General features: G+C 37.7%; 1 protein-coding gene across 1 annotated transcript in view; it reads left to right on the top strand.

The window, feature by feature from the left end:
* Positions 1–12,891, top strand: part of Gabrr3 (gamma-aminobutyric acid type A receptor rho3 subunit) — a 63,964-nt gene that overhangs the window by 26,439 nt on the left and 24,634 nt on the right. Inside the window, 2 exon segments of the mRNA XM_008841736.2 lie at positions 612–752; positions 7,699–7,851. Of these exon segments, the coding sequence (XP_008839958.2) occupies positions 612–752; positions 7,699–7,851 (294 nt within the window).

Here is a 12,891-nt window from a genome sequence, read left to right as displayed (position 1 = left end):
CCTGGGGTCCAGACCAGATGACTGATCGGAGGAACTAAGAGAACAGGAGAGCAGCCACAGCTGACGACCACAAGTTAATTGAAATTTTTCATAGTATGACCAAAACTCTGGGAATCTCAATGGATGACTCCTACATAGCTATTCTTTTCTAAATCTATTACAAACTTTCTATACCATAATTTTATAAGAAGAAATTTTTCTACAAATTAAGGCACTCATTTTTCAATTTCATCCAACATTAAAGAAACGCAAAGGCATAGCCTCAGTGAATCTTGGCCTTGTCCTGAGGCCCAGCTTAACTGTGTGTGAGAATCTATACAGACAGGTCCCACTGGGGAATTTTAACCATTACAGAGGGAGAAAAGCCTCCACCCTATCAATCATCAGGGTTTGTGTTGAGGAGTTTTTTTACTTGTTTATTTTTTCTTGTTTCATTTCCTTTTGAAATGTGATTTTGTTTAATCCATTGGAGAACATTTTTCAACACCTTAACACATGAACATCACTGAACTAAGAACTAGGAAATTCAGAACTGTATAAAGCATGGCTACAGACATCATGTAACCTCTAAGAGCTTATTCTAATTATAGAAGTGTTTCTGTTTATTTCAGATGCCTACAATGAAGTGGATCTAATGCTGTACTGGAAACACAGGAACAAGTCCTTAAATACTGAAGAGCATATTTCCCTTTTGCAGTTCTTCATTGAGGAGTTCAGTACATCCAATGGATTAGCTTTCTGTAGCAGCACAGGTACAGCACTGTATGCAGACAATTCTTTGCCATCTACTGGGCCTCTTCTGTTTGTGAAGTAAGCATCTCTTCTTTCCCTAGTGTGCACATCCCTCCCAGGAGACGCCTTATTTCCACTCTTGGCCCCTCCCTTCTCCTCCAGTAGAGCACACAGACAGATCTTTGTAACATGGAGATTGCTATTCTGTCCTGCTCAAAATCCTTCAATATTTTTCCACTTCCTCAAATTTCTCAGCTGATCCACATCCCATTTACTGCTCTGACCCTACCCTAAACCTCTCCACTGAATCATCTCCCCCACCCTCTGCTTGTTCTCAAACACACTCACCTCATTTGCTCTATGTGGGCTCAGCTTTGCCCAACTCCATCACCACATGACCAGCTCTCTGCTTCAGTCAGAGTGTATTCAAATATCTTCCCAAACACTTCTTTCCTAACCAGCCTGTCTAAACTAAACCTCCATCTTCACTGTTTCCTATCTCCTCTGTCTTCACAGCATTTACTATTAGCTGAAATAAGTGTCTGTTTGACTGCTTTATTGTCTGAGTCCTTCTTTAGAAAGAAGTCAGGAACTCTTGTAAGCCTTGTGGAACAACCATTCCTTCCCAGAACCTAGAATGTGCCTGGTACATGATAGGTACTCAATAAAAACCAGCTGAAGCAATCATTTAACAAAGTGCACTATTGATCTTAAGAGAAACTTCATTCAAAATGAGGAAGATATACTCTTCTCTGTGACATTGTTTTTGATTTGGTAACTCCTATCCAAGGCATTTTTAAAGGTGGTCACTCCTAACTAAAGTTAGTATCAGTCTCTGTGACTTCTGCCACTACTCCCATCCCCACAGTCATTTTCATCATCTTGTTAGTTCTCAGTACCCTGTGTCATTTTAGGCAGATAAAATTTCACCTGTGACTCAATGGAGATACGTTCAGGCCAGAAAGTGGGGCCACAGTTGCCCCTGAGGTTTAGAGGTAGAATCCTTTCCACCCACTCAGTTTTGGAACTTGAAAAGCAGTTAGTTACTTATCTTTCCTCTGAAAGCTTGTCTTTAAAAATAAAACCAAGATTTATCCCAGCACCCACATGGCGGCTAACAACCATAACTCCAGTTCCAGGGGATCCGACAGCTTCTTCTGTCCTCCTCCAGCATTGCACAACATGGGTGCACAGACCTACATGCAGGCTGTACACGCATACACATAAAATAAAAATAATAAAATATTTAAAAAATTAAAACAAAGATTTAAATCCCAGAGAAGCTAGCTGAGTTTCTAGGACCAAAAGGTCTCTAGCTATTTAGATCAAGGATAAATGTTCTGCTTCATTCCATGTTTTCTGCATTACTTAACATTCAGAAAATTATACTATTAATTTTAATCATGTTCATTGCATTTTGATATGTAAATAACACACAATTGTGTTTCTTAATCATTGATATATCCCTGACTCATAGAAGAATCTCAGAATCAAATTGTTGAATAAATAAATAATGGATAATTTGAAATAGAAATGGATAATATGAAAAGAACTCAAAAGTTTAAAGAAAGAAAAGCCCATGTGAAACTCCAGCTTCTCTGGAGAGAAGCTGTTACTGGAACTCATTTTTCCACTTGCTCTGCTCCTTTTCTCATACATGTTTTCAGGACTTTGATGTTTTGGGTCCTAAATTAAATTAAATCAGTATTTAAACAAAGGAATGTGTGTGATGAACAATGTTACATATGAAATGTAACTTTTCTTTATTATTTCTATGATAAAATAACTTCAACACAAGATAAATTATAGTTATAATTTATAATGCATAGTGTTATTATAATGTGACACACAAAGGTCACAGAAATCCAAGGGTGGCATTTCCTACACAGAATATATGCAATATACCTATAATAATAGCAATGCCATTTATTAAGCATTTTAAACTAAGTGCTTATGAATATATATTCAGTATAAATTCAATGATTCCTTTAAAAGAAGAGGTTAAATTCTATTTCCACATTCTAACTTCACCTCTAAGTCATTTCATTGGCTCTATTGTCTATTTGTGCTTGTCAACCTTTTTAAGCCCTACCAGGCAGGCTCAACACTACTTGACTTTTATCATCTTCTGTTCAATGTTTTAGTCTGTCAAAAGCCAGACAAAACATTGCATTGAAAATCTGACTGTAAAGATACTTTTACTTATTATTTAAATGAGCTACAAACCCTTAACATTCCAGTATGATTTTTATCTTCAAGAAATAGAACTTTAATTCCTGAGAAAAATGGAAGAAGATAGAATTAGGTTCAAATGTACAACTATATGTAAAATGATGAGAGTTTATTTTAATTTAAAAAGCAACTAAGAAGAATATATAACACCATTTCATATTTTTATTAAAGAAAGGATTTAAACAAATAAGAGCATGTTTGTACATGTGTGCATTTTAAAATTCTACGAAGTAGGTACAGATTGAGGAAAATTTTATTTTATTTCAAAACTTTATAGCTGTAAATTTGTTTAAATGTGCACATTCTTAATGAGAAGGATTAAAATAGGCTCTAAGAACAGAAAAATGTAAGAGCAAAGAATTTTGAAAGTTATATTTTTGGTATCAAATCAATAGTCATATCCAGGTTGATTTAACTAGTCTTTAGGTTTCAGAAAGATGGCATTTAGAAACTAATTTCAGCTCATGAGTACTTGACAGCGCTGCCCCACATTATCCCACTTTTTTTTTTAGCATGCTCCTTCTAGCTAAACACAAGTGTTTTTCTGAGAATAGCATCCTGTTTAAAGATGTTAGCTTTATCAAATATAGTTGTAGATATACTCACTTTTTTTTTTGGTCTTTTTTGAGACAGGGTCTCCCTGTAGCCCCAGCTGTCCTGGAACTCACAGAGATCTGCCTGCCTCTGCCTCCCGAGTGCTGGGATTAAAGGTGTGCACCACCATACCCAGCCTATATATACTTTCTTAATTCCTGTCTTTACAACTACCAACAATAATCACTATCTAAAATTATGCAGCTGGCTTCCACTATTAGCACCAGAAATAGAGTTAAAGAAATATAAGTTCTTTTTTCTCTTGTTTTCTTAATATTTTGATTCTTTGAGAATTCATGCAATATATTTTGGTCGTATTCTGACCCCCTCCCATCTCTACACCACACCCTAAAACACATACAACTGACTTCATAGCCTTTTTTTTTCATCATTTTTAAAGCCCTGTCAAGTCTAATTTGTGTTCCCCAAGTGCTTTTAGGTGTGGGCCCATCCCTTAGAGTCTGGTCAACCTACCAGGCATCACGATCTTAAAGGAAACTCACTCTCCCTCTGCCAGCAGCTATCAATTGCCAATAGAACCTCAGGTAGGGTTAGGGCTTCTTGCCCATCTCCCCTCTCCATCCTGGGATATTTTTTCTGGCTTGAACATGAGCAGGTCTTACACATGCTGTGACAAGTGCTCTGAATTCATGTGTATAACTTCCCTGCTGTCTAGAAAACACTGTTTCCGTGTATTCATTCACCACTTCGGGATTTTGCAATCTTTCTGCTCTCTCTTCCCCAGTGATTCCTAAGCCTTTGGAAGAGGGAGTGTGATATAGAGGTCCCACTTAGGGCTGAGCACTCCACAGTCTCCTATTCTCTGTGTATTGACAAGTTGTGGGTCTCTGTGTTAATTGCTGTCTGGTGTGAGAAGAAGCTTCTCTGGTGAGAGGTGAGAGATAAACTATAGATATTACAATAAGTAATTAGGAGTCAGTTTACTATTTTATCAATTTAGTATAATAATAGTTGTAGGTTCTCCCTTATAGCCTGTGACCCATCTAGCCACAGACTCTTGGCCCTGATAAATGAGCTTGGTATTAGTTCCATCTTGTGAAGTTAGTCTTGAATCCAATCAGAAGGTGGTTGGTTATTTCCATAATAGTCATGCTACTTTTGTACCAGTGGGTATATCTTGCCAGGCCAGTCATTACTGTATCTCTCAGGGTTACCAGCTGGATAAGGTTGATGATAACTTCAGACGCATGTCACATATACTCTTTCACAAGTGGATGCTAGATTCCATTTTTAACTGAATCATTCTTGGCAGTGTTTTCACCACTACCATTAGCACTGCACAAAACCCATGATTACCTGCTAATATCAAGTAGGATAGGGCTTCTCTGCCCTTCATTCCTTTCAATGCTTCTCTAAATCACACCTGTATATTCACAAATGAAAAGACTCCTACCCTAAGGGACACAGCAAACAAGTATTTGTTATCAAATCATAAGTACAGGAGAGACTGCTTGAGGTCAAATTCAGGTTTTATTACTTATCAGCAAAGAAACTTTGGAAGAGTTGCTTAATCTAACCCTCAATTTCCCGTCCTTGAATGGGTTTTACAGTGGTCTCTACCTCATTTGGGTTTTAAAGATACATGACTTACATTTAAGTAACATAGAATAGTGGCTGCCATGTGGGAAGTGCTTAAGTGATATTAGTTAGTAGCTATCATTATTACACTTTCTATCAATGTCTTTGTCATGACTCTTTTGATACAGTTGTGGGCCTTAGTGTCAAAAGATGATTATAGATGACTATCTATAGGTATAGAAGATGCTTCTATCCAGTCTTGGGATGACTGCCCAGTTTCTGGTCTCTGGTAGCTTTTCCTGACTGCCCATTTTCTAGCCTTTTTCTCAAGTATGTAGTTCTGCTTCTTTCTCCTATAGCAGCCTGATGGAGGCCAATGGAACCCTTCTAATGTGCACACCAAAAACTGGGTTCATGTTGCAAAAAGGATGATGCTATACACAATAAATGTATGAAGAGTTGATTACTCATTCTGGGCTTGCTCAAGCAGTGCAGGCTGCCAAGCAGGTCTGAAAGTGGCTGAGAGAACAGAAAGGAGCTATTTTATGGTGGCTGGTGGGAAGAGCAAAGGTAGGGGTGTTCCCTTATGTGGGGTACACATTGATGACTTGAACTTTTCACAGGTGCCAAAAGACGCTTTCCATGTTTGTTCAGGGTTGTTTACTCATTTTCGTTTTTTAGATTGCTATATACAGGGCAAAAAGGAAGTGAAAATGGGGCTTGAGAACCCTCAGTAGTCAAGCATGAAAGATGAAGTCAGACTCTGTTGCATTACCCAAAATGATGATTTACATTCTTATAAGGTAGAGTTGTGTGTTGTTGTAGGAAAACAAACCCCCTGTACTCTAACCACAGTACCATCCCTGCTCTTCCCTTCCCCAAAGAGCCACGAGATGGAGCAACATATTTTTTTTCCTGATCCCTTGCACCAGCCCCACCAATAAAAACCTAGATAATTATTCTCCAGAAAAGTATGAGGATAGCCAGGCGCGGTGATGCATATCTTTAATCCAAGTACTCAGGAGGTTGAGGTAGGCAGATCTCTGTGAGATCAAGGCCAGCCTGGTCTACATAGTGAGTTCCAGGCCAGCTGGGGCTTCAGGGAGACCCTGTCTCAAGAAAGCAATAAAAAGTATGAGCAGAGGTGTAACTCAGCAATACAGTGCTTACCTAGTACCTGTGAGACTCCAGGTTTAATCCTTATCATTGCATAATCATCATCTTCTTCTTCATCATCATCATTATCATATACCTAAAATTATTTCAATAATCAACAGAGAACCACCTCAGTCAACCCTCTGTATCTAGTGTTTTCACATTCATAGACATGAGAATAATTTGTAAACAGGTTTATATTGACCATGACCATAATTATGTGCTGTCCTGACTCCCAAAACAATGTGACATAACAGCTATTTACATAGAATTTGCATTGTTTTGGGCACTGCAAATAACAGATGTGAATTAAAGTATTTGGAAAGATGTGCATAGGTTATATGCAAATGCTGCACCATTTTAAATGGGGACCTGTACTTCTATAGATTTTGATGCCCTAGATAATATTACAGGGGTGATTAATAACACTATTAGATAGTATTACCAAGGGGTGATTATACTGTAATACTATCTTTCTTTATGGATAGCTTTTATAGTTAATGTATTTTAATCTTCCAACAATGATGTGACACTCTGCAGGTTGTATGCTATTATTCTACTCTGCAGCCATAATCAAAGCTCTCAACTGCACACAGTAGTAAGGTGAGTGACACACAATGATCACCTCTCAGCCTTTGGGCTAAGAGCAAGTGCAAATACAAGACAAAGACTAGAACAAAGGGTGATGTATATTTTAACCACAGAATGTACTTCATGATGTATCTTTTACTAATGGAATTAGTAATATTGAAGTATATACATATATACATATATATATGTATCAAAGCACATTGTCAACTAATAGTGACAGAGAAGCTTGGAATCTGATAAGAGGAAAAATATAATGAGCAGTTAACTGAGAATAGGCAATGACAAGTAGAGCCTCCCAGTTCAAAGTGGGCTTACCTGGTGTATGTAAAGTCTTGGACCAATTCACCTGATCCATCCAACAGGTTTGCCATTTTGTGTTTCCTCTGAAATTACCAGAAGAGTTCTCTAACTTTCCATTACCTATGATTTTGCTTTATAGTTTAATTGATAATCTCTGTATTTTAAATAATTTCACTTAAATTTCAATACAGAAAAATTAACCTAACCATTATCCATAAACTATTCAGTATTTACTTTAAATTTTAAAATGTATTCATTATTTTACCTTAGTTTAGGAAATATTAATATTTGTGTCATTGTTATTAATATGCATTAAAATGTATGAATATGAATGAAAGATGAAAAGCGAGGGTAAATATTAAATGTAACTGGGACATCATCATAACTGGTGAGAAGTCCTACAGATGGTCTTTTCTTTTCTTTTTTTTCTTTTCTTGCCTTTTGAGACAAGTGTCCATGTAGCTCCAGCTGGCCTAGAACTCACTATGTAGATCAGGCTGGCCTTGATCTCACAGAGATCTCCCTGCCTCTATCTTCCAAGTGCTGAGATTAAAGGCATGTACCACTATGCCTAACTGGCTTTTGTGCCTAAGAGGCATATTTTCTTCTTTGTGATGTAAACCTATTTCCCAGCCATGTTGATGGTGATGATTTCATGAGTTTCATTCTGGATTGACCGAAGGGCTGTTCCTGCAAGAGTATCCCTGGGTAAATAAAACTTTCCATTTCTTGTAAAATTACACTATAGAAAAAAGGCCAGGAAGGAAAATAAAAATGGATGCTTCATGAAAAAAGAGAGTGATGGGTAGTAGGGAGAAAGATAAGTGTTCAGGTTAAGGTTATCTTGCTGACTGTTAAGTGCAAGTTATAACTGGGGCTCTTTCCTTGGGAACTGAAAGTTTGAGGATGAGTCAGTGACTCATCATCATGGCTGGTCAGCAGCTGGATGGTAGTAAGGAAAGAGGTGAGATAATAGAGCAAAATTGAACTCATTTTTAAAAACTATCCCTTTTCTCACTCAAAGAATCCCCTCTTCCTTACCCAGGTCAATCTGGCTTTGCAAGTCAAATGTTTACAGCTTAGAAGGAAGAATTTTTAAATTAATTCATACCACACTGGTGGTCCCTTAATAAATTCTAGGGTAGGGGTTGTTTAATTTGGAAACTTGAGTTCTGATTAGAAATTAAGGTTTAAGTCAAAGGTTAAAATGAGATTCCACAACAGTAGAATGTTATATAATGCAGCACTTTGGTTGGTTAAAAACTTCAGGTGGAAACACAGTGCCAGCCTCATTAAGTCACCACACAGTAGTGATTGGCTACTCCGTCTAGCAGGGAGCCACTGTCACACATGCTGATTTATAGGGGCCAATACATAACTGGTGGTTATTGAGTCCATACAAACTGGAAGGTGTCAATGCAAGCACTTGGATGACTTGTTACTTACTGGGAGCCCAGAAATTACTGCCACTTGCCTTGGTATCTGGTTCAGGGCGGAGCTCTCTCATTTAATCTGATTTTGTTCTTTCACTTGTAAGGCTCTGTCTAGAGAGAATATTTTTGATAAGTGGTTCTCTATCATTGTAACTCACACAGGTCATTCCAGAAAGGATGCTTTTGAAGCTAATGTTCACAAATTATATGCATACTTCAAAGATCATTTGAAGATATAAATCATCAATATCAATAATTTGGTCACCTCTTTTCCCTATTAAAAGCCTCAATCTGCAAACATTTGGTTTGATTATCTTCAAGGAAAAATATCATCTGAATGAGTAAATTGTTTTAACTGTGCTTCATATCAGAACATCTGTGTGCTGACCCCAGTACTGCAGTGGAGCAAACAGACCCAGAAGGGAGTCTGAGGGCACATTGCCATCCCTCAAAAGAGAATGAGAAAGGCATTCAGTCTCTAAATGTTCGTGAACATGACTTCTGATCAGATCCCTCATGTTAGCTGCTCTGCACTTACACAATGAGAACTACAGGAACTAGCAGGTTGAAGCAACTGAAGAACTCGGAAGAGGAAATTCTGTCCTCCTGCATCTATATCTGATACCTTAGAGAGAAGAAAGTTGTGCATATTCGTGTAGAATATCCAAATTAAAGAAACCCCTCTCTCACTTGTATTACAATGAACAGCAGTATTCCCATATACCGCTACAGACTTTTGCTTCCCTTCAAATCCTGCCTATTGTTTTACTTGCCTTTCTAAATGTGGTACTACTTGATTCCTGGAAGGTACAGTGTGGTATTCCAAAACACGTATAATACATATTGATCAAATCAAGGTAATTAACATTTTCACCACCTTATCATTACTTTATGTTGGGTGTCTTTTACCTCTTCTCCTAGTTATTCATAAAGTATATTATAGGGTATTGTAAACTATAGTCCCCACTGTGCAAAAACACTAGAACATACTCTACCTATGTTGAAGTACCCATCCCTTCATCCCCTTAATCTTTCTAGAAACCAGTAATTACTATTATGCATTCTGCTAACTTTTTAAAATATCTACACTTGAGAGAAAATATGTGGAACTTGTCTTTCTTTGTCTGACTTAACATCACTTGACATAGTCCTCCAGTTCCACATTTTGTTACAAATGATTGAATATAATTATTTTATGCCATAATAGTATTTCATTCTACATACGGGATTTTCTTTATCCATGATAAACACTTGGGCTGATGCACATCTCAATTATTGTGGACACTGCACCAATAAACATGGATGACCAGTTATCTCACTGATTGTTGATATACTGATACTCCTTTCAGATATATATCCAGAAGTGGGGTAGCTGGATCATATGGTAAATCTACTGTCTTAAGGAACTTCCATAATGTTCTTCAAATAACTGTTCCAATTTACATTCCAACCAACAATATATAAAAGTTCCTTTTTCTCCAAATACTTGCCAGCATTTGTTATTTTTTGAGCCTTTGATAGCCATTTTTTAAATTGGGATAAGATGTCTGCTCATTATAGCTTTACTTGTATTTCCATAACTTATGATGAATTTCAGTGTTTTACTTTTTCACGAGTTGCTGGCAACATGAATTTCTTCTTTTGAGAAAATCTCATGGACTTTTCTCCTTAATGATTGGGGGGTTTTGTTATTAACTTTTTAAGGTACCTTATGTATTTTGGATATAGATCCTTTGTCAGATAGTTAGCAAACATACTTTCCCATTATGCAGATGCCTCTTCATTTTGTTCAGTACCTTTGTTGGGTAGAAGCTGTGTAGTTGGACAGAACCTCTTTTGTCTATTTTTGCTTTTATTTCCTGTGCCTCAGGAGTGTTGTCTAAAGATGCATCACATACATCAGTGTCTTGAAGAGTTTCCCTTATATTTTCTTCTAGCAGTTTCAGAGTTTCAGGTGTTATATCTAGACAACTGGATCTTATCTGGTTTATTTTTCAGTTTGTTACAATAAATTTTCATAGAAAATAGAGAAATCTGATCTTGTTAGAAATATAGTGAAAATGAGCCAGGTCCACACCTTTAATCCCAGTAATTGAGAGGTAAAGGCAAGCGGATCTCTGTGAGACCAAGGCCAGCCTGGTCTAAATAGCCAGTTCTGGGCCAGTTGCGGCTACAGTGAGACCCTGTCTCAAAAACTAAAAAAAAAAAAAAAAGTGAAAATGGCTATTATTTTAATAGTCTTGCAGACAATTGTGGCTATCCTTCCTGCATTTTCCTCCAAACTCAGTAAGTGACATTTCTTAAAGGCTATTTGTAATGTGGAATCTAAAACTGTATCTGTGAGATGAAAATCCACTGGTCTGTTTTGTATTCACTAGATGAAAATCCACTGGTCTGTTTTACCCACTAGACTGCTCATTTGAAAAACATAGGCTTACAGCTATTCCTATATCCTGCAAATATTTTTATAATTTATTATACAATATCAGGAAATTTCATTTTAAAAGTTGAGTCATATAAGGTTCCTATTTGTGCTGAATCACTTTAGTTGTCAGCTTGACACACCTGGGTAGAGGAAGCCTCAATTGGGGAATTGCCTCTGTTGGACTGACCTGTAGCCATGTCTGTGTGGATTTCCTTGATTTTTAGTGATGTGGGAGGGCCCAGCCCCCAGCCCCCAGCCCCCAGTCGGTGCTGCCACCCCTGGACAGGTTGTTACGTATCATATAAGAGAGCAGACAGATCATGGGGAGGAACAAGCCAGTAAGCAGCATTCCTCTGTGGCCTGTGCTTCATTCCCGCCTCTGGGTTTCTGCCCTGAGTTCCTTCCTTGAGCTCCCTTGGTGATGAACTGTGACCCAGGAGACGTAAGCCAAATAAACGTTTTCCTCCCCGAGTTGGTATTGGTCAGAGTGTTTTGTCACAACAATTGATGGTAAACTAGAACAATATTGACACATTTAATTTTGGCAGCATTCTACGTTGGGCTTTAAAGTGCAGATAATGTGGTTAACAATCAACATTATTGTTCCTTCACTTGAACAGTGAAAGTGATTGGTCCAGTTTTAAGAAAAGCTGGATGGCTGGGTGCCAGATACCCATATCAGAAATGATGAATTTGTCTTCTGCTGGGTTTTTTGTTTTTTGGTTTTTTTTTGTTTTTTTGGGGGGGGTTGTTTATTTGTTTTGTTTTGTTTTGTTTTGAGTAAAAATGGTGTTTCACTTAAACAAAAAATGTAGCTCCTGGAGGATATGACAGTGGTAGAATGCTTACCATAGCAGATGCCAATCCTTCAATTGGGTTAGCACTACCACAAATACTAAATAAATTAATGAATAAACTAGTGTCTAATTCAGCTCTTGACTCCTATAACTGAGGGTTTTTCCTCAAGATACGCTTGTTCTTTGGTTCGTAGGAGCACTTTGCATATACTTCACATTGCATCATGAAAATTTGATTTTAAAAGGCATACATTCAAGAGCTCTAATTTGTTAAAATTAATCAATTTTTATGGCTTTTCCTTTTTACTGTAGTGCTAAGAGGGAAAGAGCTCAATAGTGACTAGGTTGGTTTGGTGCAGCTACCTTGCTTCATGCTGAGCCAACATCATCATCATCACTACATCATCTGTGCAAACTACAAGTGAAAAAAACTGAATGATGTCTGGGTACTATTATCAGATCCACTTTTTTTTTTTTTTTTTTTGAGACAGGGGTCTCCCTGTAGCCCCAGCTTACCTGGAACTCACTATGTAGATCAGGCTGGCCTTGAACTCAACAGAGATCTGCCTGCCCCTGCCTCTGAGTGCTGGGATTAAAGGCATGAGCCACCATACCCAATCAGATTCACTTTTACTACCCAGAGACTCTGAAAAAGTCTTGGAGGCTCCAAGGCATCTGCAGAGAACATTGAGCACTATACCTCTAGAAGAAGTCTTTATGTCTATTTAGCAACTCTTTTCTACTTCTGTCTTAACCAGATTCTGGCCCTTGCTAACTTTCCCCTGGATTGTCCAAATATATACCTACCTTTACAGGATAGTGTGTCTCAGCTTTGTGCAAGGAAGCTTCAAGAAACACAGTCTGGGACACTGTCTTCCAAAGGAAGGGGTAAACATGTACTAAGCCTCAGTGGAATTCTTTATAATTGCCCATTTCACTTCCTGCTTCTCAACTACATCAACTCTCCTATCAGAAAGAAACCTTCAAAATACAAACAGGATCACACTAATGTCCTGTCATCTCACAATGCTACTGAAGTAAATATTATCAGCTGAGGATCCAGGTGCCCCTAAGGATTGCCAGGCAAAATATC

This window comes from Nannospalax galili, unplaced genomic scaffold (genome assembly GCF_000622305.1).
Source record: "Nannospalax galili isolate Female #2095 unplaced genomic scaffold, S.galili_v1.0 scaffold821, whole genome shotgun sequence".
Taxonomy (NCBI): domain Eukaryota; kingdom Metazoa; phylum Chordata; class Mammalia; order Rodentia; family Spalacidae; genus Nannospalax; species Nannospalax galili.
The sequence above is the reverse complement of the archived record's forward strand: the minus strand, read 5'-3'. Positions and strand labels throughout refer to the sequence as shown.